Source organism: Lepisosteus oculatus, chromosome 1 (assembly GCF_040954835.1).
Source record: "Lepisosteus oculatus isolate fLepOcu1 chromosome 1, fLepOcu1.hap2, whole genome shotgun sequence".
NCBI lineage: Eukaryota > Metazoa > Chordata > Actinopteri > Semionotiformes > Lepisosteidae > Lepisosteus > Lepisosteus oculatus.
In genome coordinates, this window is record NC_090696.1 from 25,550,079 (window position 1) to 25,576,449 (window position 26,371).

The 26,371-nt window shown below is 37.3% G+C and overlaps 1 protein-coding gene across 1 annotated transcript in view; it reads left to right on the forward strand.

The window, feature by feature from the left end:
- Window positions 1-13,036: 13,036 nt before the first annotated feature.
- The window catches only part of gatb (glutamyl-tRNA(Gln) amidotransferase, subunit B), a 29,576-nt gene continuing 16,241 nt past the window's right edge, over window positions 13,037-26,371 (forward strand). Inside the window, exons 1-9 of the mRNA XM_069188327.1 lie at window positions 13,037-13,213; window positions 14,304-14,457; window positions 16,344-16,457; window positions 18,988-19,186; window positions 20,143-20,265; window positions 21,325-21,438; window positions 23,108-23,192; window positions 25,707-25,751; window positions 26,124-26,313. Of these exons, the coding sequence (XP_069044428.1) occupies window positions 13,047-13,213; window positions 14,304-14,457; window positions 16,344-16,457; window positions 18,988-19,186; window positions 20,143-20,265; window positions 21,325-21,438; window positions 23,108-23,192; window positions 25,707-25,751; window positions 26,124-26,313 (1,191 nt within the window). The 5' untranslated portion in view covers window positions 13,037-13,046. The remainder of the gene's footprint in view (window positions 13,214-14,303; window positions 14,458-16,343; window positions 16,458-18,987; window positions 19,187-20,142; window positions 20,266-21,324; window positions 21,439-23,107; window positions 23,193-25,706; window positions 25,752-26,123; window positions 26,314-26,371) is intronic.

Genomic DNA, 26,371 nt, shown 5'->3' on the forward strand with positions numbered 1-26,371 from the left:
GACAGGCCCAATGAAAAACCCCCTCTGTTTTAGTGTTGTATGATACTGAATGAAAAAGGACTTCCACCAGAAATAATACTGTGGATCATTTGTTCATTATGCTCACCTCTTTGGGTACTCTCTGTTGGCTAAGATTAAAAGAAGAAAAAGCAAGAAATAGCACAAAGCTGGAAACAAGACTACAAAGAGATCCCTCAAGTAATTCTGTGACGCCTTGTAAAACTGTGCAGTACATGTTGCACTTTAATTAATGGTGCATCAGACAATTTCCAAACACTTTTCAAAGTATAACATAACTTTTCAAGGTGTGCATTTTTTGCTGTGAGACAACATTACATTTTGTTCAAGTTCTCACCTGCTCACCTGTTTAATTCAGAGATGCATTAAACCTTCTGGCAGTTTAAACTCTCCTGCTCCACAGTCTGTTAAGTTTTATACTGCCATTATACTGTCATTCCATCAGTGCCTTTAGCTTCAATTATGTGTCAGGGCTAAAGGCCAAATGTGTTGAGGACCAGCTGTTCTTGGAAGATTTGCCCTTTTACTCTTGTCACAAATGATGGATCCGCTGTGAATTAGTCTTAGGTAGCAGGCTCTTAGACACTGCAGCCTGCCAATATATTGCCCAGCCTACATTCTTGCATTCTTGTCATCTTTCATGGTTTTGAAAATCAGTGTCTCTGAAACAGTTGTCTAGAATAATGTGATGTCATCTTATCCAGACCAAGACAGGAGCCACCACAGGCTGAGACATGCACGTCTAACATCCTGGAGAGCATGTACAACAGCAGGCCTAGTGTATAGCTGTCTGATTTGTACCTGTGCTGAATGGCATCATCTCATTCAAGTTGCTGCCCTCCCTCCTTTTGCTATGTTTGCATGCAGCCAATAGACTTTAATTCCTAGAGGGGAGGTGCACTGACACAATCTGCTTACTGCTTCAGCGGGTGAGAAGCATGCGTTTATGAAACTGTAAATTGTCTACTCATGGTCAACAACTCAATCTATAAGAAATGTTCATCTTATGTAATTCATCAGGTGAATTACTGTTGCTATTAGCATCGAGTGAATAGAAAGCTTAACAAACAAGCAAACCCAACAGACAAAAGTTATTCAGCATTAGTTTCTTGTAACTGAGTCCCATGAAAAGTGGGAATTATAGACTATTCAGGTGGTGAAAGGAGCTGTAGACTCTAGCTTGCAGGCTCTGTTTTAAATCTCTGATTCCCAAAAAAATTATTATTTTTTTTTTTAATTTTAACATAATTTGAAATTCGAAAAGAACTTCAGGCTTTCCCTTCGGAGAAACTAATCCAGATATGAAAATCATGGTTTAGATAGATTGAGAAAAACACTCAGCAAAAAGCCTTTAGCCAAAGACTACAATTTTAGGAGATTGGATTAACTGGAATTACTAAGGAGAATGAAAAACAAGGCAAGAGACACAAATTCTTTGATCTGACTTTTGAAACAACTGGGGAAACTTTGTGATTATGTATTCTGCAATGAAATGTTTGTGGAGGGCTATATAAGCACATTGCTGATTTGTGCTATTAAAGATTCCTCTGTCTCATCCAGACTTTTCTTGACTCCTCCGCTCTTTGTCTTGGTTGAGGGCTGGTCAGTATGTTTTATTTGAAAGCTTTGCAGTTATTTTAAGATGACAGTTGACAGTCTTGTGCTGATTTCCTGCATTTGTCAATTTGTTCAAATGGGTCAAAGAGTGGGCGGTGCCGTGGCACAGTGGTTAGCACTGCTGCCTCACAACCCTGGTGCTTAAGACCTGGGGTGCTGTCTATCTGTGTGGAGGTCGTGTTCTACCTATGGGGTTCCCCCAAGTGCTCTGGTCTCCTCCCAAAGTCTAAAGACAGACTGGTAGTTTATTTGAATTCTGGGAACAAATTGGCCCTGGTGTGAGAGAGTGTGTCTGTGTGCACCCTGAGATGGACTGGCATCTCGCCCAGCATATATCCCACTTTGCTTCCATTGGCCTTTATCAATTATGGCCTCCTAATAATCCCCTCTCTGAAATGGCTTCATCACTCCGTTCTCCTCCCCACTGATATCTGATGTGTGGTGAGCGTTCTGGCGCACTGTGGCTGCCGTCGCATCATCCAGGTGGGGCTTCACACTGGTGGTGGTGGTGAAGGGGAGTTCCCATTACCTGTAAAGCGCTTTGAGTGCACTATATAAGTGTAAGGAATCATTATTAGTATTATTATCTCCCTATTTAAAAAATGCATACACTAACCATGAATCTTCACAAAGGAAATCAGTTTCCTAAAATAAGAGAACACCATGCTCTTTTCTGCTGTAATAGCTCAATTTCCCTTCGGGATCAATACAGTTCAATACTTATCTATCTGTAACAAGGTTCCAATATTTAGCTAGAATCTGGCCTTCTCTCTCCATAGGATGTCTCCCTTGCCTCTTTTCTGTTTCTAGCTACTTGTCATTTATCCTATGTTCCCAGGACTATTAATGACTCTGATCTTTGACGAAGAACTTATTTAACTCAAGTAAACCAGATTATTCCTTTTGATCAATGTGTTTCAGACCCTCTACAAATAAACAAAACAAAACTTGATTTTGCTAGACAAATATACTGATGAAGGCATCAGTACAAATAACAAAAAAGAACAACACATTTGTATAACACCCCTTTCCAATATTGGTACATTATAAATATCATACAATAGCAACACAACAATGTGAAGTATACTGTATTTATTTTCATGTATTTGGTAACATAGAAAGCTGGGTTTATGAATTGTGTTTTCAAGCATCCCATTTAATAACGCACGTTAACACCATTCCCAGTCAAACAGCATATAAAATACCCAGGTGTATTCAGTGGAACTGACCTGTAATGACTTGTGTATATTTAAAAAGGGGTACATGTTTTTTAAGCTTGGACAATTGATTCCTAATACACATGTGGTCTGCATGGCACATCTTATAAAGAAGTGAAACAAAAACATATATTTCACTTGAATAGATGGAGCAGAAGACAGCCCAGGAGGACGAGGGGCAGAGCCAGGTACTGTACCACTCCAGGCAACGGTGTTAAAAAGACAGTCTGACAGTGCTTCATAGCAGCTTCACTGCATTTTAATGCACATGCTCTAAATACTGCCTAATTATGCAGAAATTGTTGTTATAAACACTGCTTATAAAACTGATTTCTACTAGGAGATCAATTCATTTAGCAAAGAAATGTACAGTAATTTATAACATTCTGATTTTTTATCAATAAATGAAATTAGTTTTGAGTGCCTTGAATATTATTTAAAGGCACTTGTGTACATTTTAATATTTTGTATATTTGTTTACATATTAACTACTTATGAATTGGACTCAAGTCAAGTCAAGTCAAGTCAAGTCAAGTTTGCCAACACAGTAAATTAACTTTCTATAGCTATTGATGCCCTCCTATTTGTACTCAGTACAACAGATGTCGCCTGTTTAAGATTCATGTAAAGTTTTATTTTAGCGCTCACACAGACTAGGCATCATCAATCTGCTAAAAAGTAACTGTGCTAGTATTTCATAATTTATTTTCAGTGACAGAAAATGGATGCAAATCTTCTGCATAGAACGCTACTATCTGTTCAGTTATTTCTTGTGTTGAACTGATGATGAAAGCAGTTTGTGTGAACTTTTAGACCCAGACGACTAAAACAGATTTGTAAACTCAAGTGTCTTGGTTCACTGTAGCCTCTTTCTTGCAATCCTTGTTTTTATGACTAGCTTGTCATAAATACTTGCTAGAGTATTTTTTTGTTTTGATTGATCTGATTTTTTCATTCATTTTTTAGGACGTTTTCTTAAGAAAACACAAAATGCTTTCAAGCTACTCTTTTACATAGGGTGGGAGTTCTTTCTAATTCAAGTTTTCCAGTTGTTAATGATTAAACTTGTTATTCTTTGATAAAGTGATGAACTGATTTTATATGTGACCCGTACACTTTCTGTGTTGATTTCCAACTTAATGAAAGTGGCAATTTAGAAAGTTACTTTAGGCTTGTATGGCAATATACAGTACACATATTGTATTGTAAAGTTATGCAAAGTACCAAATCATCATACTGTATATCCTCACCCTAAGCAAGCACAGAAGCAGGCAGCAAACAAGAGAAATGGCGTTGACTTCTAATGTTCCTGTTTTTCAGAATTCGACTCCTTAGCCACCAGGGGAATCAACCACAAACATCCAGCAATCTTCTTACACTTCAGGTTTTGCAAGCCTGGTTTGAAGTCTGGCACCTTTGCTGTCCATCATTATATTTTTCCTTTTCAAACAAAGAGCAAAACATGTATTTCCAGAGCTGTTGTGTTATTAATATGAAGCGCTGGGCTTCGTTTTTTTGTCCGTTTTGTACTGTGCACATGGAGGATCTAAACTCTTTCCATTTTAACAGCTGAAGGTGATCAGTTGGTGTAAATCATGTCTGGGATTGATCTTGTTCTTTGATACATATAATCTAAAAACACTTAGAAGAAAAACAAACAGAGCAATGACTGTAAAAATAGTTTTTTTTATTAATGTAGCAACATGTAATTCACATTTAGACTAGTTCTGTGTCAGCTGTCTGCATTGCATCCTCTTTGTCAGTACATCTCCTCATTTTAGTAACAAGCCTCTCAGTCTCTGCCAGTGGTTCTCCTGAGGTCTGCCACCTCACCCAGATTTAAACACCTGCCTATTTGAAAGCTCTTCCTCTTGTCTCATATGCCTATTTGAAAAACACTGATTGTCAGCAAAGCCTGACTCAAGCCTGCATGCAATTTGCATTAGACTTCAATAGCATTAACCCATTCACTGCAGTGAAGTTACAAACAATTTTGAAATGTGAAAATAGTTTGATTAACAAGTTTGAAATCCGTAATCAGGCAGAAAGATTATTCCACCTGAAAATTGTGCTGGACATCATATTCACAACTGCAACCCATCAACATCTAACACATTATAAGGAACTCAACATTCTGCGGCTTCAGTCTGGTTAAGAAGGCAGACCTGTCAGACACAATGGATTTAGTGAAAGTACTGTAACTACATTCGTGAAAATCGATGCAAAATTTGGTTTCGGGGTTTAATCAGTCTTTATTCAAAGTAAACACATCAGGTACAAATGTAAGTCATCTCTAAAATTACCTTCAGTTCGAAAAACAACTTTGCCAACATATAACTAGACTTGTACCAGACCCGGATGCCAGTTCTCCAGTCTTAAGGAGTTTAAGACATAAATCTTCTAAAAATCAGACCCCCCGGCTGTGCACTGCAGGTACCCACAGCGTTACAGAAACTTTATGTCCAGGATTCCAAACATCATATAAACTGGGAAAGCACATTAACTGACAAATACAGCAGGGGATATTGCAAATCTGAATGCATTCTGCTTTATTTGGCCTTGATGGCTTCACAAAAACATGGGAATCTATATTTTTTCTAAATGTAAGTTCCTTTCATCGTTATGAATTCTGTTTTAACAGGCTTGTTCAAATGTCACTACAGAACAACAAGCCTGTTTGAAGCAGCAGCAAGTGTTTGTTAAATGCACGCTTATTATTTCATCTGGCATCTAAACCAAATGCAAATGTAAATGCCCTAATACCAAAAAAAATACTAATTAAGGACAAGCATCACACAGCAGGAATTTAATCTGATTTTACGGATTCCCCAGTGAGCTTTGACTTCTTGTAATCTTTATTACCTTACCATGAAAATTACTCATTTTATGTTCTCTGTTTTAAAGCTGTAAGGTTTTATTATTAAAAATGCATACACAATAATCACCAAATAATCAATGTCTACCATATAGATATAAAATACTGAGCATTCTGTGTAATATATCATATACAGTGCTATAGTTTTTGAAGTGTAGAACTACAAGAAGGGAGATAAACGTTTACAAATGCAATTATTTTCTTGACTTATATGACCTAAAATAAAATCACTTCCAATTCTTTACACTTTGCATTTGCAAAAAGAAAGAATCTTGAATGTCCCTGGCTCCAACGATCGCCAACCAGCTGCTGGCCCAAATAATTTGTGATCATGATAAAGGGGTCCAGACTTTGACGTTATCCACTTGAAGTGTTAAGCAGTACAAAAAATACTAAAGCCATAAAATAGTTTATGAAAAAGGATCCTTTTCTGGGACAACAGCCTGTACTCTCTGTGGATGTTTTTATGTACAATATGTGGTCAATTTAGTCATCCAGGCATCTCTGTGGATTATGAAATGACTTTTCTGTTCTTTCCCCCTGGCCTGGGAAAAGGAAAAAGGCATTGCAGCCCACAGAAAGACCTGTAGGAGGCTAGCCATAACCAGCCCTTTGGAATGGCAGAAGCTATTCAATTCTTCAGTTCAGTCTATCTGTCAGCACTCAGACTTCCCAGTTTTCTAAGAAGAAAGTTGTCTTAAAAGATATCCTGTTCCAAGTGCACCCTTTGATCATTCTGGAAAGCACAAACAACAAATAATGTCATGCACACATAACAATATTGGTGGAGTGTCATTTTTGTAACAGTTTTCTTTTTGAATTACTTTTAATAGTAATATCTTTGTAGTACTTATCCTGGTTAGATATTTTGTTAAAATAAGTGATGATGTAACCAGGTAATTTGTTTACGAATATATTTAATTAAAAAAAGATCCCAGGCATTACAGAATAAACATGGACTGGATATTTATGATGAACGTGACATATACTGTAGGTGTTTTTACAAAGACCAGTGTGTATTCGCATGCATTAAAAATAGATTTGTTTATTCAAAGATTCAAAGTTTGCATGTCCAGTCATGTTACAGTGACCTTTGCTGTAGATCATTAAGTTTTTTTAGTAAATTATCTTCCCTAATTTTACAGTAGGTCCCATAAGCTCAATTTGTTTTTAATGACATAAATATAATAACTCTGCTTTTTCTCAGAGCAATAGATAGGTCACGTTTTTGTCTACGCCTTGCAGTTTTTATTCAGTTAGAAAGAACGACTTTGTAGCTATTGTTTGTGAGGTGTCAGGAATGGGAAAACAAAATCTAAAATCAGTGACGCACAGATGGAATGGCAATAACAGATCATTAATTTTGTTTCTCAGGAGTCATTTGTATAAAACAAGATCTATATGATGAATCTGTAGACTTTTATCAACAAAAAAACAAAAAAGAATCAAGTATGCAATTGAAACTAAAAGTATGTTGGAGGTCTGTGTAAATGAGAACAACATTGATTGATTTCAAAACATTACCAATTGTTTCAAAACACAAGGTTACTGTTTTTCTCTCCTGAGCTTGCAGATATTTTACTGAGCTAATTAATAGTCTCAAAGGTTTGAAAACTATTCTTTCCAAAGTCTTTTGCTTAATGACGAAAGTATGACTAGAAACTGTTGAGGGCCTCAGAGTTTGACTCTGAATAAATCAAGTATCTTCCTTTCTTTACCTTTGAGGGCATAACTCCCCTCTTGCTGCAGAGTAACTGTTCTCTATGTTGTGATGCCATTGTACCCTCAGTGGAAAAGGGACACAACAATAAGCATGCAGCTTGCTTCAAGATACCTATGAGAAAAATATGACTGTCTTGAGCCAGATAACAGTTTCTTTAAAAAAGAACTAATTCCCAGGAAATGAAATGAATGACAAAATAAGGTGATTTGGCTGGTCAAATACTTTTTTTTTTAATCAGGCAAGGTGCAAAAGTCTGTTTCCATATACAGTTTTCTCAGGTAACCTCCAAACTATTTGAATATAGTTAACACACTGAATTAATACAAAACCAAGGGTTTTCACTAAAAAATGGGTAACGTTAAAAGACATGATGCTTTCCTGGCTTCAGCAAAACACACCAATGAAATTTAAAAGGGGATGGATATCAAACTGTCTCTTTTTACAAAACTTTCCGAATCACTTTTACTTGCCAAGTACATTTCATGTACAAGGAAGTTACTCTGGTGAATTTGGTGGTGCAGAAACATTGGTGTTTTTGCAGCACCAAGTACATTCTACATATACAGTACCATACACAAACAAGACAATATACATCATTAAGACAGTACACATATAACTAGGAATTCTGGTTAAGCAATAAGACAACCCAAAGAAAGAAGCTGTTCAAATACTGGGTGGTTCCAGTTTCAAGAGACTGGTAGCATCTTCCTGAGGGAAGTTTATGAAGGAAGTGGTAACCTGGGTGAGAGGGGTCATCAGGAATACTTTGTGCCCACTTCCTTGCTGTAGAATTGTACAGATTATCAATGTAGGGCAGATGACACCCAGTGACCCTCTCTGTAGAGCAAACAACACACTGCAGTTTGCTTTTGGAGTGGGCAGACATGTTTGCAAACCAAACAGTTATAGAGCAGACAGATTACTGTCAAAGCTCTGTAAAACTTCATCAGAATTGACTGAGATACACCAAAGTTCTTCAGTTTTTTTTCTTGAAGATTATACAGCATTTACTAACATCTTTCTTTTATTTCTGAATTTAGTTTCAAAAACTGTCGAATTTGACATGTCTTTTGAATTTATATAACTTTAACGTTAATTTTATTTATTTTCTGTGCGTTTGTCAGTATAGAGTAACATGAATTATTCTCGAAGTCATAAAGTAAATATTGTGAGACATCTTACATCCAATTTCTTTTTTTCTGGATTTTATTATCCAAAATAATTACAGAAATATATGAATCCCACAGCACATAGAGGGACTCTGAGTTGTGTGAATATATTCACTGTAATTTCAAAGAGCATGTATCTGTAATTCTTAACTCTAATTGATCTTTCAGGGTTCTTTACAACATTATCTTCCTGTTTCCATATAGTAAATTAAAACCAGTTTCTCAGTTTGCGCAAAATGACAATGTTCTTTACAAACTGCTCCTGTTCTTATTGTAAGTGCATAGCTTTAATAATAGCTTTTCCATTTTTTTATTTATGCATTTCCTTGTTATTCTCAAGGCCATCAACATTTAGCTACTTCCAAGGTTGTATTTTTTGTTTTGCTTGAGTAGAACGTCCATTAAGTGAATGCACTTAAGTAAATTACTTGATTATGAAAAAACATTTATCTATACTATATATTCCAACCGTTGTATCTTTTTTATTGGTCGATATGATTCAGATTCTTATAGAAAACGACAGTTTTTCCAAAAGGGAAATGTCCAGCTGTCCTTAATGATTTTTAAAAAATCAAAATCTATTTGTTCATGAACATGTTGTACCTGGTCAGGTATACCTGCTTTGAAGTTTTCCCCCTTCTCTTTCTAACATAAGGTACAGATGAGGCAGGCTGCCAAAGCTTCTGGAAAATAATATTAAAACCTTTGCCCACTGAAAGCACTTTAATTTGATTAAAATAGATGATTTTAGAATATCACTTTTTTGTCATTAGCTTTTTTAAATAAATACATTCTTAATGCATGTACTGTGTGTTTGCAAGTAATATTTATACAGATGCAAAACCCTGTTATATCAAGCATTTCACTGCAACCTCGTAAGGCCATTTCATATAATGCTCCTGTTTACTAAAGTGTCCAAGATTAATAAGGAACTGTTCTAAAATAGTTCATGACAGTTTTCAAAACATTTCTATTAAACATCAATCCTAGCTTTACTTCTAAAGCAATTATGCCTTCCGGTCCTGTGGTATGTGGTAGTCTCAGTATATTTTTACAGAATTCTCTTCTTCATAACATGTACAGTGTGACAACAACAAACAGTACAAAAATAGGTTTTAGAACCTGTGGATCTGTGGATTTCTTCATGAATCTAATTAGAAAGGCCAGTGGAAGGCAACCCACTTGGCATGAGTATTTAAAGTGTGAGGAAAAGCTCTTGAAGTTTATATTAGTGTTTAAAAAATGTTTTTTTTTTGGTCTTTTCATACTTTTCCAGAAGCAGAGACTGTACAATATTGCCAGGGTTCTCCCCTGGAATGTGAAAACAGTATCATACCGCACTGCTCCACTAAGAACATGACTCCCCTGGGTCTTCGTCTGGTATGTATTATTCTGTTTTAGTTAACAGGACGAGCTTCCCTGGGGCATTCAATGTAAACACCAGGCATCTGATCTCATGGTCTCCTTTAGGTTCTCTGCTCCTGGATTCCAAACCTGTATCCACGCTCTGGGCCTCTGGGTGTCTTTGGCACCAACAAGGAGACAGATTTTCTTTTAAAAAAACGCAGCACAATCTGACAGGTTCCTCTCGTGAGAAGCCAGAGCACCTGCTGTGTAGTAATTAGCCAGACACAGGCTCAGAGCTTGGGTCTCAAGACACAGCAACATCTAGCTACAGGGACTGAGGAAGAAATTAGGTTACATTAGAAGATTTCGGGACTTACCTGCATGGAAAAGAAGTGGTACAGTTTTACACTGTACTTGCCCAAAGCACTGGAGACCATTGCCTTTACATTAGCCCCACTGGGTTTCTGGGGCTTGTCGTGAAATCTGTGTGGAGAGTGTAGAGCATCTTAAACAATAGCACTGCCTATTTATTTTGTAACTGTTCTTGTTAGTGATGATTCTTACTGCTTCCAGGCTGAATTTTCCTTGTTTCTGAAAAGAAACAAAAGTTGTACATGGGATAAAACTAATTGAAAATCAATCTGTTTAAAAATAAACAAATTGTAAGAGAAAGGCAAGTGGTGTAACTAAAATGACAAACAAGCCCCCCTTTTTCCCATTTAACATGTTATAATAATTAAATTGGGATGAAATAAATGTAGAATCTGAAGTATTTTTAGCTTTTGAACAGGAACCAACATGACGTTGGAAGATTTAAGTGGAGTCAGGGGCTCACCCTAAATAATAAGGACCTTTTACTTCAGTGGTTAACCAAATCACAAATAATATTAATAATGCCTTACACTTATATAGCACTTTTCTGGACACTCCACTCAAAGCACTATATAGGTAATGAGGTCTCCCCTCCACCACCACCAATGTGCAGCCGCCCTGGATGATGTGACAGCCATAGTGCACCAGTACACTCACCACACACCAGCTATCAGTGGGGAGGAGAACAGAATGATGAAGCCAATTCTTTATTAGGAGACCATGACTGGTAAAGGCCAGGACACCAGGGTAACACCCCTATGCTTTTCAAGAAACACCCTGGGACTTTTAATGACCACGGAGAGGTTTTACGTTTCTTCCAAAGGATGACACCTTTTTACAGTATAGTGTCCCCATCTCTATACTGGGGGACACTATACACAGGCTGCAGGGTGAGCGCCCCCTACTGGCCCCACTAACACCTCTTCCAGCAGCAGCCTATGGTTTTCCCAGGAGCTACTGAGCTTCACTGGGTTGCCAGTTGTGAGTTGCAGGGTGATAAGGTTGCTGGATAGGACTTAAAAAGTTAAAAAAAAACAGACTTTAAAAGATTAAATGCATTGATACCGTAGTTGATTCCTGAGACCTCAGCTTGTTCAATTATTTGATTGGTGTTCTAAGTTTTAAAGAGAACTGAACCACATCTTTTACATCTGCCTCCTGTCTGAGGCCACCCACTGATATATTGATTGGCCCACTAGTTAAAATTCTCATTGCATGTCATCAAAAGCTCCATTCAATCAATCAATTAGTCTCACTTTTTAGGTTGAAAAACATTCGATCCATGATTGTCGTGACTTTCTTCTTCTTTACAGAGATAATTTTTGTTCTTCTTTTAGTTCATCATCAAAATCATGATTAGTCACAGCAGTGCAGAAATATAATAATGCAAATTAATTATATTTTGTTTATTCTGTATCAAAAAACCCAAAGACCAACTACAAATATCCGAATGATGTAGTACCTTAGCACTCTGATTATACATTTACACAGTACACAACCTTAATGCTACTTGGCAAATACTTAAATACCTGTAAGAGATTCTAGGAGTTACTCAACTGGATACACTTATACCAGCACTGCAGGGTTCCTGCAGTAATACGATCAGACATGGACGGAGACACAACCCACAATTATTAGATAAGTAAACATCACAAAAGGAGTATTCAAAGAAAAACTTAACTGCAGTGGAATTCAAATGACATTAAATAACTTTTATATGAAACAAGGATACAGCTGTGTTACCACCTTGTAGACAGATCTTAAAAGCTCAGCAAGGCTGGGACTGGTCAGAACTGGAAAATTGGTTTGCTGCTGTATGTGGTTCTGGTGGACCGGCATTTTCAAACCAATGCTCTAATTTAGTGACCAGGACACTATGCTGAAGGAAAGGCTGCTCTACAGATTAAACCAAGGCCATACTAGTTTAATGGCTTTGTTGTCATTAACTTCTCAAGGTACTGTACGGAACAATGATAGTGTTAACCCTATAGTCCTGACCAAATGTCACAATGGATTTGCACAATCTTACCTCCCTAAACTTCCTCCAGAATTTAATGGGTATATCAATTGTTCACTTCTCTACTGGATTGGCTGTGTAATACCACTGAAAACACAGAGTGACTGGTGAGTGTCAACGAGGTGAATGCAGCCCTTCGGTTATAGAAGAAGGGAGTCTCACATGTATTTTGTATGTAAAGTGCTTTTAGGATGAAAGGTTCTATAAATGCAAGAAATTATAAAAAAATCAAAGTCAAATTCGGTTTGTGTATTGAGATCTCTGGATAACATTGAGTTAATTTAATACATTTAAATGTAAGAGGCAACTATATAACGAAGAGGACTAACGTCAGAACTGTACTTCATTTAAAAACTCGTGTGCTTCAGAGCACTTCTTCCTGTTCTTCCTATTTTATTAATTCTGTACTTTATAGATTTTATCCAATTTATATAATTCCATTCAGATGCAATTCATTATATGTTTTTTATAATCTTTTATTTTTTGGACTTTTAATAAAGAATAAACTACCACAAGATGTATCAACCACCAATTACTAGTCGGACTTCACACTACAGCTTATTCTGCTTTTGCTATGTTAGTGTGCATTATGGGAATCGTAGTTTTTCAAATGTACTTTCTTTACAGTGTATCGGTTAAGTCAAGTAAGTGAAAAACTACAAGTTCCAGAAACTAGGACGCAAGGACAGTAATGGCTGCCTCCTCTGTGGGATCGTGTGTAGTATGTTCCTGTATTAATAGAGTAAGCCCAAGTCAAAGACATTTGTTAAGGACTTTTACTTATAACAGTTTCCTCATTAGAAATGTACGGACTTCGTATTTATGTTTCCAAAATCAAGTTCAAGCCCAAATTAAAAGGTACGTTTTCGACTCTGAAGTATGTAGGTTTACTGCACCGTACTGTAAGATCTATTTCCCTATACTGTATGTAGTTGATCCGTATATATGATACAAGTAGAATTAGAAGTAAATATATAAATATATCTTATATAAAAATGTGTATTTTATAAAGGTAAACACTGAGTGGTAAATAACGTAAATATATAAAAGTAGTATTTTCTGCTGTACACATCTTCAAAATCGGGACATACCAAATATGTTGCTGCAGTAGTTCTAAAGAAAAATTATACTGCAAAGGGACAAAATGTACTAATTGTCCCAAATATGTGTCGCCCTATAGTAATGCATTTGCTTATTTCTGCTCAAAATCACCGGTCGCCAGGTTATTTCACAGTATGTTCATGTATTATTGACATACTCTGCAAGTATGTTAATTTGGACACAGATTTACCACACATATTGTTGAGATTTATGGTATTGTATTCATTGTAGGAGTGTCGTTAAAGAGATACGTTTGCTGTCCACTTACACTTGAGGTGTTTTTTTTTCATTTGACAGTTATTGCTACCTAGTTGTTCTGTCGGTGACTGCTAGCTCTTGTCAGTGTCAGTTGACAGTTCAGGATTTGTAACTTGTAAGAATAGTTGAATGTGCTGAATTGTAAGTGATAAATGGTTAAAATATTTTCTACAGTATTTAAATAATAAATATAAATGGTTTATTTTACAGTTTACCTTATAATATAGCTAATATTTATGCTTTCAGTGTTACACTAGGTAATAATCCTATTAGCATTTGTTGTGAACTATAACTGGAAAATGTCTCCAACTCTTTAATATGAAAGGTTTAAAGAAACAAGCTCATCAACAGGCAGTGAGTCACCTTGTGAGAATCAGCTCCTTCTTCTCTTCCTGAAGCTCTTTATGATGGAATAGTTAGCACGCACATAGCTTTGCTGCCATGGCCTTATTGGTAGTCTTCCAGCAGTTCAGACTTATAACCTTATTAGCTCAACAATTGCCATGTAAATGGCACGTTCAGTCGATGAAAATCGGATGGTGTCCGATTTGTATTGCGCTGTTTTACACGCCTGTCTTGTCTTTCCCAGTGACCCCCGGCAGCTGGTTGCGGTGGTGGGCCTGGAAGTTCACGCACAGATCCATTCCAAGTCCAAGCTGTTCTCTGGCTCTCACGTGAAGTTCTCCGCACCTCCTAATTCTCTGGTGTCCTTCTTTGACGCCTCCCTCCCGGGCACCTTACCTGTAAGCAGATTATATTCCTTTTACTGCATACTGGCAAGTTGATGAGTCTTGAGTTTTTGGAATGATGCCATTCCCCAGCTAAGGAACTTGAAGAGCTGGAGGGTGTGTTTGAAACTCCTGTGTCTCCGAGCTGGTGTACATGTTCTCACTGTGTCTCAAAGTGGGTCAGTTTCGTTTAACTCCTTAGTTGATATTTCAAAACTGGTACTGTGTTTGTGCGCTTGTTATAAAGGTATTTGTTGTTTGGTGAATTTGTGGACTCTGTCTTCACAGTAATGTTGCATTATGTTGTATTGTGTGTGTGAAGGAACAAGTTATAGGTTTATTCCATGCTGAAAAAAAGGCCGTGGAGCCTTCTTCAGGTGACATGTGTCACCTGAAGTGACACATGACACTTGTGTGTGTGATATGTGTATGTAATTCATGATTTTTCTTTCTCTTCTTGTATCTGCTTTTTTTGTACCTCTTTTATTTTGAGTGCACCACAAAAAGTTCCTAACAACTCGAATGGTTGGTTTGACAAGAAAGTTGACTTTGACTTTGTCCTATGATGGACTGGTATCCAGCTCAGGGTGCAGTTACTGTATGCCTTACACCCTTGTAGGCCTAGGTTCTGGATTGCTGTTGGTCTGTTGGTTTGTGTTGGTGGCCTTCAATATTTACTGCCCCCTGGTGTTAAAAAGTTATTACTTTAAACATCATCTGCCTGGTGTTTGAACAGTCTTTAATTTGATCAAAATCTTTTTTAATTTAATTTGCTGCCTCTAGTGTTTGCTAGTCCTCCTAATTCGGTATCATCTGCAAACTTGAGTAGTTTAATACCTGATCTAGATTATTGATATGGGTTAGGAGCAGCAGTGGTCCCAGCAGAGGTCCTTGTGGTACTCCACTAATTGTATTACCCCAATTTGAGCGTTCATTCATTATCTGTACTCTCTGTACGCCTTTTCCATTAGCCAATTTCCAATCCAAACACATGCCTTACTTTTAATTACTACCGTTACACCTATATACCAATATTGTACCATTATGACTACTGTAATGTGCTAATTTATCTTTTTTAGGAACTTTGGCAAAAGAAAATTGAAATACACTCTATGATATGTTATGTATGTATGAAGTCAGTGAGGCAAGACTTACCTTTTCTAAATCCATGTGGACTATTAATTATTTCCATATATGTGATCCTCTAATCTTCTAATTTAGTTTTATCCCGAACTCACATTGTTGCTTAATTTTGAATGCTTCATTTTTTTTGATAACGTGACCAAGAAAAACAATAAAACTATAAGAAACAGAAACATTTGACTCAAGAAATCATCTGCTGTAAATTCATATTTAAAATCTCCCAAGACTTCACATTACTTATTTTAGTAATGATTTAAACTTACTTTAAACTTTATTTCACATTGCAACAAGATTGCAATACAGTAAGATTAATACAGTAAATTAAACAGAATTGAAAGGTAGTTTATGAATGTAAGCTTTAAACAAGATTTCAAATGCTGACTGATTCAAGAGATACTTATGGGCTGGACAGCTTTGAATCAACAGAACAGAAAGTGTGGTTTCCTGAGTTTTGGGATATTTTGATGAATTTTTCATCTTTCTGTTACTCATATATAGACTTATAGTATTTTTCATGTAGTTTCAGTAGTTGCCACGCCTCCGACGTTAGGATTGCATACAATGTTAATGCGGAAGATTACCATTTGATTGCAGTGAATGACTTTAGCTGTCCCAAGTTCTCAAACGCTCTTGTTTAAGAACTGGGCGTTTGCTGTTTTCCTTTTCCCATGCCACAGAACAGCCCTGTTGACTAATCCAAGGGTGAAACTGTCCAACTGTTGAGTCCCTTGCATGACTTTACACTCCCTTTCCCCCAGGTGCTGAACAGGAGGTGTGTGGAGGCAGCTGTGATGACAGGTCTGGCCCTGAACTGCACCATTAATAAGAAGTCCTTGTTTGACAGGAAGCACTACTTCTATGCTGATCTGCCCGTAAGACCTACAGGCTCTCATCTGACAGCAATATAACCATTTTTTAAAATTATTGATATTTTGTGATTTTATGTTGGAAACGTCTTACAATATTTTTGCTGATTTTATGTAAGAATGAACCTTTTGTTTACTCTCTTATTTTCAAAACTTTTTTTTCCATACAGTTGCAAAGTACCGCAATTGAATCTAATGGCAAAGTTCAATAAGTCAAATTCTGTGAAGAACAGTGTTATATTTTACAATGCAAGAAGCATCTCTCACTATTACGTTGAATAGGATGGATGCCATTCTTGGCTGTTAAAAGCCAGTAATGCACAAGTTATTGCTAAGTGATTTTCACCTTGGAGCATAAAAACAGGCAGTAATGGAGTAAAGCGATGACACACTTCCTCTAATCCCAAAGCTCATGGGTAATTGTAGTGCATTTATGGGCTGCTTTTAAAACCAATTCAGATTAGTATGCCAAAAAGAGATAAGAGTGGAGACTGAATAAAAGACATCCTGCAGATATTTAGGAGAGATTGCTGGTAATGTATTTAATTTCAGAGTTGAAAAGAAGTGCACCCTCTAGAACAAAGGTACATAAATCATTTTTAAAAGTCTTTTTTGACATCTCATTAATACATTGGAAGGGGGGAAGAAGAAGCTAAATTTGAATATTTTACTGCGTGAATGACATGCAAAACTTAATTTTTCACCATTAGCATTTTCTTTTCCTGGAGAACTGCCCACAGATTCACTGGAGACCCACATTTTCAAAACACAAGGCTATAAAAGCAGTTCAGAAAAATGACCCTGCTTTTTGAGCACTGCAATAATCCTCACTATGATTTCAAAACAAAGAACTTCAGTTATGCTGAAAGAAACTGACAAAAGGTTTGGTGTTTAGTTACAGACCATTCTTTTAGTTAAAATGCCTCTAGTCGTATACTTTTGGATTTTGACTTTTTTTATAAAGCTGCCAAGCAGTCTGTTATACTAATGTACTATATATTCTTATACTAAAGAAGATTATACCTATTTATTTCTTTTTATTCTCCGTGAAGGGAATTTTCTCCAATTTTTGGAGAACTATCATTAACGTTGCCAGAGGTTGCCTCAGTTCTCAAAAATGTAGTTAATACACAAGAATCTACTATAATACTAAGGTTTCTAGGTGCTTGTTTAGTCAGTCTCTAAAGTGGAATTACTGGGATCAAATTCCAAGTGAAAGGGACTACTTTCACAAACAAGCTGAAATAAACTTAAATAAAAGGTAAAAGTACAACTTGCTTTTGAATTTTACTTCCAGTGCATACCAGTTTAATTACATAAAATAAGTACATATTAACACATTATTATCTAGTTTTTTTTGACTGTCTAATGGGTAAAACCCAGCAACTCCAGACTATTAGCCATCATCAAACCAGTTACAACATGCTTTTATAGGAATACAGTCAGATTTATGCAAAGCCCTTGATTTGAGGCATTGGCCTGCAGTAAATCTCTCACAATCATTTTTTTAAGTTAATGGCAAAAATAATGCACTGTGTTATAATGGGTACTTAGATTACTAAGAGTGTGTGTTAAGTGCATGATTTCACTTGGAAGTATGATTTTGAGGTCTAGGAGACTCTAATGTCTAATGTCTAATGTCCCTTAAGGATTCAAGGGACATTAAATTGAGGGTCATAGAACATGTAGGTATGATACCCAATATTTGTGGTGCCAGTTGCCTGACATCTTGTGCCTCTTTTTTAGGTTAGATTTTGCTATTCAATACCTTTGTGCCTATAATGAAAGAGGGTGCATGGACCTTCAGAAATTGATTTTGCATGATCTATTTGGCAAAAGATTGATTCTGTGCCTTTTTTCTATTGCGGATACTGCTTGTGTATTATCTTGGCACATTATTGTTTGCTGTTTCCACAGCACCTGTTGCTCAAAGGCCAAAAAGCCTGTTCCGCTAAAATCTGTAGGCTTGGGCAGATAATGAATTTGATGCTCAGGTGCAGAAGGGGCATGGTGTCTTTTCTCATATTCATGCTTGTAATTTTCCTTCAGTAGTGATTAATCTTTGTTCACTTTTGCCTTGATTCTCTTGACAACATATCGCTTCCTACTTTGAGCAAAGTCTGTACTTTTGAATTGCTTAAATAACATGCTTGCTTATGTCTTTGTTTCTTTCTGGGGAAAGTGTCAGAGGGTAACCTCTGTCATTTCATTACTGTCAAAAACAACATGCTGTGCATCTCTCCACCAAAGCACTTCATTAAAGTTTTCAGTTTTAATAACGAGTTTATCTTTTCTCTTGCAAACATTTTGTAGTTGGTGAATTTTCAAAGAGAAAACTTTTCTCTCAGCTTGACGGGTTTATTCAATGTGGGGATATATGGACAAATATAATTTTTTTTACTGTAATACAATGCTGTGATACAGATTATTTTCATGTTTCTCTGCATGTTTTAGAATTCTGTTCCATAGCAGCCACAGCAATCATGGAACGTGTGACGCAATATAAAAATAAAATGGACTGACTTCTGTGCTCCAGGCAGGTTATCAGATTACCCAGCAGCGAGTGCCCATTGCAGTAAATGGGAGCCTCGCATACAGCCTTGTAGTGGGACAGAAGAGGAAAGAGGTGGTGACCAAGAGTGTGAGAATTAAACAGATCCAGCTGGAGCAGGACAGTGGCAAGAGCCTGCATGACGACTCCAGGAGCCAGACCCTCATAGACTTGAACAGAGCAGGTGACTCTTTTCGGGGGCCTCTTACATTTTGTGTGGAAGGGCTGTCAGATGTTAATTAGATTTGACGTGTCGAGTACAAGTGCCTTGTATCAAGTGTATCGTCAGGTGTATGTCTCTTCTGTCCACCTAGACCACATTCAGTGATGTATTGAGGTCTGCTGGGAACTTTTTGCTGGGAATTTTCTCAGATTGGTTATTAAATCTTGGTTAAAAAAATTGATGGTATCATGCACTTTTTATCAATTTCAAATAAAGTGTGAAATCGTGAATGTAGAAACCTTGTGAAAGTACCATATGGTTGCCATATTCTCACAGGCAGATGAGGAACTGCAGCTCTTGCCAAGGTCCAGAGTGAGAGAATTGACGTTAAAGCCTCCCTTCCCGCTCGCTACTCTCTGTAAACAAATGAGAAACAACATTAATTATTTTGAGTGTATTTTAGTTGGTTGGCAGGTTGCTTTTTTTTGCAATACTTAAAAGTATTTAAAAAATGTTTGCCTTGTATGTGTCCGTTTCATGAAAATATTTACTATTAATATAGTAGCAAAATTCACTTGGGCTGAAGCTATTATAATGTAATAGGGCCTCTTTTGTGTCATCTGAAGTTTTCTTGCCTCATTCTGAATCCCAGACAAGAATGGCAATATGGCATTATGTATACATTAAAAGTTAATCTCTTTTGTGATGTAAAGTGGAAGTTGTACATGTTACCATGTCCTTTGGTAGTTTCATTCTGGTTTGAAATGCACTCAACATTGCTGGATCATTATAACCCCAAATTGTAGAAATAGTGTTGCAGTTCCCCTTTTAGCAGGACAACTTTTCAAAGGCAGATTTCCAATCAAATAATTTTGAGCCTGCAAGCACATTTACCCCATTGAATCCTCAGTTTGCAAAGAGCAGGCATGGCCCACAGTCCCACAGTGACCGAAGGGTCTGCGTGCTGTCCCCCACAGGCGTGGGGCTGATGGAGCTGGTGATGGAGCCGGACATGTGCTGCGGTGAGGAGGCAGCTACAGCTGTGAGAGAGCTACAGCTCATCCTACAGGCGCTGGGGACCAGCCAGGCCAATATGTCGGGTAAGGGATGTCCGAGTTAATGAGAAACAACCACGGCCCAAGATGATCCATCCAAGGCCCTAGATGAAATCTCATGAAATTTGACGGAATTGTGTAAGAGTTTTCACAAACGTTGTAGAGGCTGGAAACTTAGTTAATCCCCAGTCATGACAACATTTTGTTGATTTCTCCATGCCATCTTTGATTTGGAGAAAAACCTTGAATGGTCCTTTCTATGGAAACCCTTAGACCAAATAAAATGAAGATTTGGAGTGCATTAAGTAGGTTTGTTTCCTCTCAAAATTGTTTATGGCAAGAATTAAAAAAAAAACTTTGGTAACTTTGGAAACATGGCTGCCACGAGTTAGTCAAACTGGATACCTTCTCTGACAAAAAAATCTTGTCCATGACCTCTGGCTTTTCCTAATGGTCACATGTAAAATCTTTTTGTAACCTAATACATGTCACTTACAGTAAAGCTTATGTAATAGTTTCTTATAGAATGTGTTTATGAGATACATTATTATTCTGCTATGGAAACCCATAAATGATCTTCAGATAATGATGTGCTCTCTGATCTCTCCTTAAGGTGAAAACTATCTTCTACCTTTTTCTTTTTAGAGAGTGCAGATAAGGTCATGGTTATTTTGAGATACATGTAGGAAACCATATATGTGTGTATTAAGCAAAGTACATCCCTGTGCATTAAAAAGCAATATATCTGCTCGGCCACAATGATCACTGCTTGGAGTTGTTTTTTCACATTATTTTTATGCCTTTTTAAAACAAGTCAGCAAAAATAAAGTAGAAAAATGAGTTTTAACAGCTAGATTTATAACCAGAAAATGAGGGAGTAACAGTCCGGAGGAAGAGAAGTTGGCCTTTATGGTAAATGATATGGCACACAGTAGTCTTACAGGGGCTGCTGTTCTCCTGATCGAGTCAGACGTTGGCAGTTTTGAGTTTTATGAACTCTCGTTGGCTGAGCAAATTCAATTTCAATGCAGCTAATTAAATGATGCTATGGCAGCAGTTCTCTACTGGGTTTAATTGAGGGCTATTTTTGTTCCTCCCCTGCAGAGGGCCAGTTGAGAGTGGATGCCAACATTTCAGTTCATCATCCTGGGGATCCGCTGGGGGTGAGGACAGAAGTGAAGAACATTAACAGTGCCCGCTTCCTGGCCAGGGCCATTGGTGAGATCTGGGTTCTGCTGGGGTGCTTGTTATGCCGACGTGTAGTGGGAATGTTAAAACACAGCTTTGAGACCGACCATGGCCTCCCAGTTCAGAGCTAAAGCGACTAATTCATCGATTACATTGGATGATTACTAGGAATTGTTGAAGCAAATGTATTAAAAAAATGTGCCTTACATCCTGCAGATCATTGATCAAACCTGTAATTCCTCTTGTGGTTGAAGAGTACAGTGTTACCTTTTTGTAGTCTGATCTTATTATATATCTTAGAAACTAAGCAAAGCTGGACCTAGTCAGAGCTGGCTTGGGCGTGCTTTTAGGAAAAACAAGTCTTCCCACTGGACCATCATTTCCAAACCAGTTCCCCAGCATGTTGACCGGGGGACACCATGTTATCGGTGATGCTGTTGTTCGCATAAGACTTCAAATCAGTCTCCTGACTATTTGGTCATCACAAAACCCATGGCAGTGTTTGTAAGATTAGTGGTATTGGTTCCAGTGTGCTGGCTAAACTTTGGGCTTGCACAAACTGGGTCCCCTAAATATCTCCCATAATTCATTTGGTCAATTAATTTCTCACTTCTGCACTCAAGCTTCTGTGTTACTGATTTTCTAGAACCTAATGATTGCTCCACAACACCCAACTGGATGACATATGCAGTAATAATGAAAATTGCTACAGAAATTTAAGAAATTATTACGTTTTTTTTAAAAGGATATTTATAACAGTATGCTACATATGGTGATCTATTACCTAAAATGTGTCTAATAACATCTACATATTAGTCCTCTACCAGGTCCATTCACTTATCTGTTCTTGGGAATTCCCTTAAGAATGCATGTTAGAGTGATATTTGTAGGTCGGTCTTCCTTTGTGAGAAACACTTCTGCAAGCTTCTGCAGGACTTGGTCTTTCAATGGTTTACAGATTTCTGGTTTTATCTTGCCACTCATATGCCTATTTCTTATCTTCCAGTTTCATCCACTTTAGAGGAGAATTGACAGAACTGTGCTTTAATCAGATCTTACAGAATTTAAGCCTAATGCTAATGTTTAGTTTTGCACATGTTGTAAAAGTAACAAGCAAACATAAAACTAATGAGTACCACTCACTTACAGTGAAGGCAGTGTCGTAGCTTTATTTTAAAGTGTTTCTTTTAAAACTAACCTCATAATAATCAAACATTTGTCTTTAAAGGCTCTGTGCCTCAATAGGTTCGTAATGAGATTTAAGATTTTGCCACACTTCTATGCAGTCTTCTCTCCCTTATCCCTGAAAGTCAACAGGCCTTCTTTGAACTTTCTTTTACAGTTCTGCTCACGATCCAAGTAAAGTTCATATATATATTTTAAAATAGCGCTTTAGTTCTTTCTTAACTTTTGAATAAAATAAATGACGATTACATATGAAAGTGTTGTTTTAACTTCCAGAGGAGATTTTTGTGGTACTTTATTGATTGCGAGTTTCAGTGTTTTATTAGCAAGGCAGCCTTAAGAGAGAAGTGAAATATGGAACACTGAAGACTGAAAAAAGTAAAATGCTTGATTTTCTGTTTTTATAGATGTTTGACATTACAGCTATTCCCACAATCAAGGCTTGAAAGTGAGCTTCGGATACTTTGTCATATTGCTTCCTTTATCACTCTGGACCTCCTGATCTTTTCCACAGACTATGAAATTGAAAGGCAGATGGCTGTCCTTGAGAGTGGAGGAGTGGTAGTGAATGAGACACGAGCCTTTGATTTTAAATCCGGGTAAGAGCAATTGAGCGTTTTTTAGTTGTGAACATGTTTATATCCTGTGTGCACAAGGATGCTTGATCTATAAAAGCCTGCCTTAGCAATCTATTTGCACATACTTTATTGCCAAAAATATGAAGGTTTTAGTTTGAGCTTTCATTTACTGCTGCTGAATCCATTTGCCCTTAAAATAATCCCACGCTCTGTACGAAGACTGTTGGGATAGATAGGTGGGATATTCATATTTATCAGTTCACCCTCATTGCCATCGCATTCATAAAGTATACAAATTCCTCAGCAATAACCCCAAGTTCAACTCAATGTAGCAGTCCTGTGCAGAATGCCTTCACCTTGAATTTTGTCCGAGCTGCATGTACAGGTATTTGGAGTCTTGGTTAGCGTTAAGCCTTTAGTTTTCTCTGATATTTGCACATCACTGCCATCTAGTGAAGTAAACCAAATTGCACATTGCCTAATAAATCTAATTAATAATAACTAATAATTGTTTCACAGCTTTTGGGTTCTTGATGCAAATCAAGTCAGACAAGGGAGCCTTTTCTTTGGAGTTTGCCTTTTCTCTTCATGTTTGTGTGAGTTTCATTAAAGTGCTTTTGATATCTCGTCTTCCAAAGACTACTGTACCTCTGAATTGTCCCTCTGAGCTTACGTTTGTGGCCTGCGATGGACTGGCTACCTGTTCAGTGTGTAGTCCCAGCCTTCACCCTGTCTGTTTGGGATAGGTTCTGAGTTAACTCCCACACTTGCCAGGAAGTGGCTTTATAATAGACCTGGAATAACTTTAATTGTACTAAATTTTATTTGTAAGTGCTATTCACTGACCTTAGTTGGTTACCTGTTCAAAGTAGAGAGTACTAAAAATGCATAATTTTATTCTGTCTGTGATATTGTATTGAAGGATGGAGACTGACAGTTCCAGTGACTGCACAGTGCCTTGATTCCAGGACTCTCATGCTAAAACTAATTACGTGTGTTTTGTTGTTTGGATATTCTTAGCTGCAGTATATACAGCGCTTTCTAAATGTATTGTGATGCCAAAGTCAAAACTGATTTTTTTTTTGCAGTCCAGCATTTTGTAAGTATGATCATAGGATTAATATAAATGATATACAGATGTACAGTATCGTCTGTCCATCAAACTATGTTCTGACACTCTCCAAATTTTGAAACCTGGCAGTGGTAATATTGTGGTCTAGGCAAATCTGGATCAGTGATTTGTGACAAGCTCAACATACTAGTACACAAGACCATAGGGGCTCAATCGTTTCTGCTTGGGGTCTCCTGCTCTCAGGTGACTAATGATAGTCTAGATTTGACCCAAGGCTTTGCTGGACAATAAGGCTCACAATAGTAAATAAATATTTTTGTTGAAAGCTTTACATCACTATTTACTGTAGTACTGTACTCCATCTTCTTGCTGCCACCCAAAAGGATACTGGTAGAAAAGTTAGCTGTGTTAAATTTGTTATTCCCATGAGGTGCTGAGGTGACCTATTCCTCATTAATCCACCCTGTCTGGAGTCATGCTGCACCAGTCCTTACTGCAGTGTGTTTGGAACAAGGCTAAGCTGAAGAAGAATTTTTTCAGTAATAGTAGCAAAATAAAAGTAATTTCCTTTTGAACATGTTTAAAATTAATGATGAAAGCAATCATATTGAAAGGGTGTAAAATAGCGAATGCATCAAAATAAGCTATTGATATGTGTGAAATTACACATATTCTACTGGCATCTACAGGCATAAGTATGCAGTAAATAGATATTATGTTCAATAGACATGGTTTAGTGAAATTCCAATAAATAGGATTAATGTATTGATGTAAAAACGTTTGTTTTATTATTAACCAGGATAAATCTACACTAAACAGTTTTATTAATTGGTGAGCTTGAACTAAGCAAAAGATCTGGTTTCTGAGGTAGTTCCCAATATAAATGCAGTGAAGTGTCATTAATCAGGATTAGACATTATAAGAAAACTCTGCCAGTGATGTGATTCAAATGACCTACCCATTTTTTTCTTTGGAGCACTGGTCATTTGTAATTAACTAAAACCACTGGAATTATTAAATTATTTCTCATTAAATTATTTAGAAAAATTGCAAAAAATAAGAGGTACAGGTAGAATAAACAGCTACTGTATATTAATGAACTGTCCCAACATTTCTAATCTAACAATGTTCAATCTACCACAGAGTCTCTTGAATTTGTCAAATTAATTTTGGGCTTTTTGTTTTACTTTGGCTCAAAAGACCAAACTGTCTTCTTTACAGGTTGTTTTTAAGCAGTGAGATTTTACAGGTCTGTTCTGCTCTGTGCATTTTCTCACTGCAAGACACCTGTCATAGCACTGGCAAATCCTCAGGACACTTGCGGTAGTGCCACGAGGAGCCGAGTTTATTGGAACAAGCAGCAGGCTGATGACAAAGACTCGGAGACCTTCAGCAGCAAGCAAGTCGATCAGTACTTTGGATACGCAGTATTGATGTGTCTTTGTCCTTGTGTTTGGTTTTAGGCTCACTGTTCCAATGAGAGATAAAGAAGGGCTGCAGGACTACAGGTGACTACAACCTCATCAGAAGAAGTGTGAAAACAGTTTACTGAAAGTGATGAATGGTTCAGTAGAGCCCAGGCTTCACCATTATTTATACCAATCCAGTAAACAGTTATTTGCTAAAAAGTGGGTCTTACATATGGAGGAATGGAAAGCCAAACAGTTAAATTATATAATAAATAAAACTGCAGTTTCAGGCAGTTTGTTTCAGAGTGAGCGTGACAGGATCTGTAACACATGTAGCACTTGGATTAGCTGTCACTAGGCTGTTGAAGACCTGAATGTGCCTCTCAGTGATGCACACTTCAGATAGAGCCCAGAAATTTTTTTTCAACTGATTGAGGGTTCCTTCCTTTCTTTTTTTTTTTTCTCTTTAAGGTTCATGCCGGAACCTAATCTGCCGCCTCTGATAGTGTATGACAGGCAGACAGTCCCTCCCAATGCAGATCCTCAGCAGGTCATCAATGTTGACTGGATCAGGGAGCAGCTACCTCAGCTGCCTCAGATGAAGCGCAGACATCTGGTGGAGCACTACGGCCTTCTCCCAGAGCATAGCATCACACTGGTGGTGAGTTCTTTCCACGGAGCAGCCAGACTGCCCATACCGTGGATTTCTAAAATTGGCT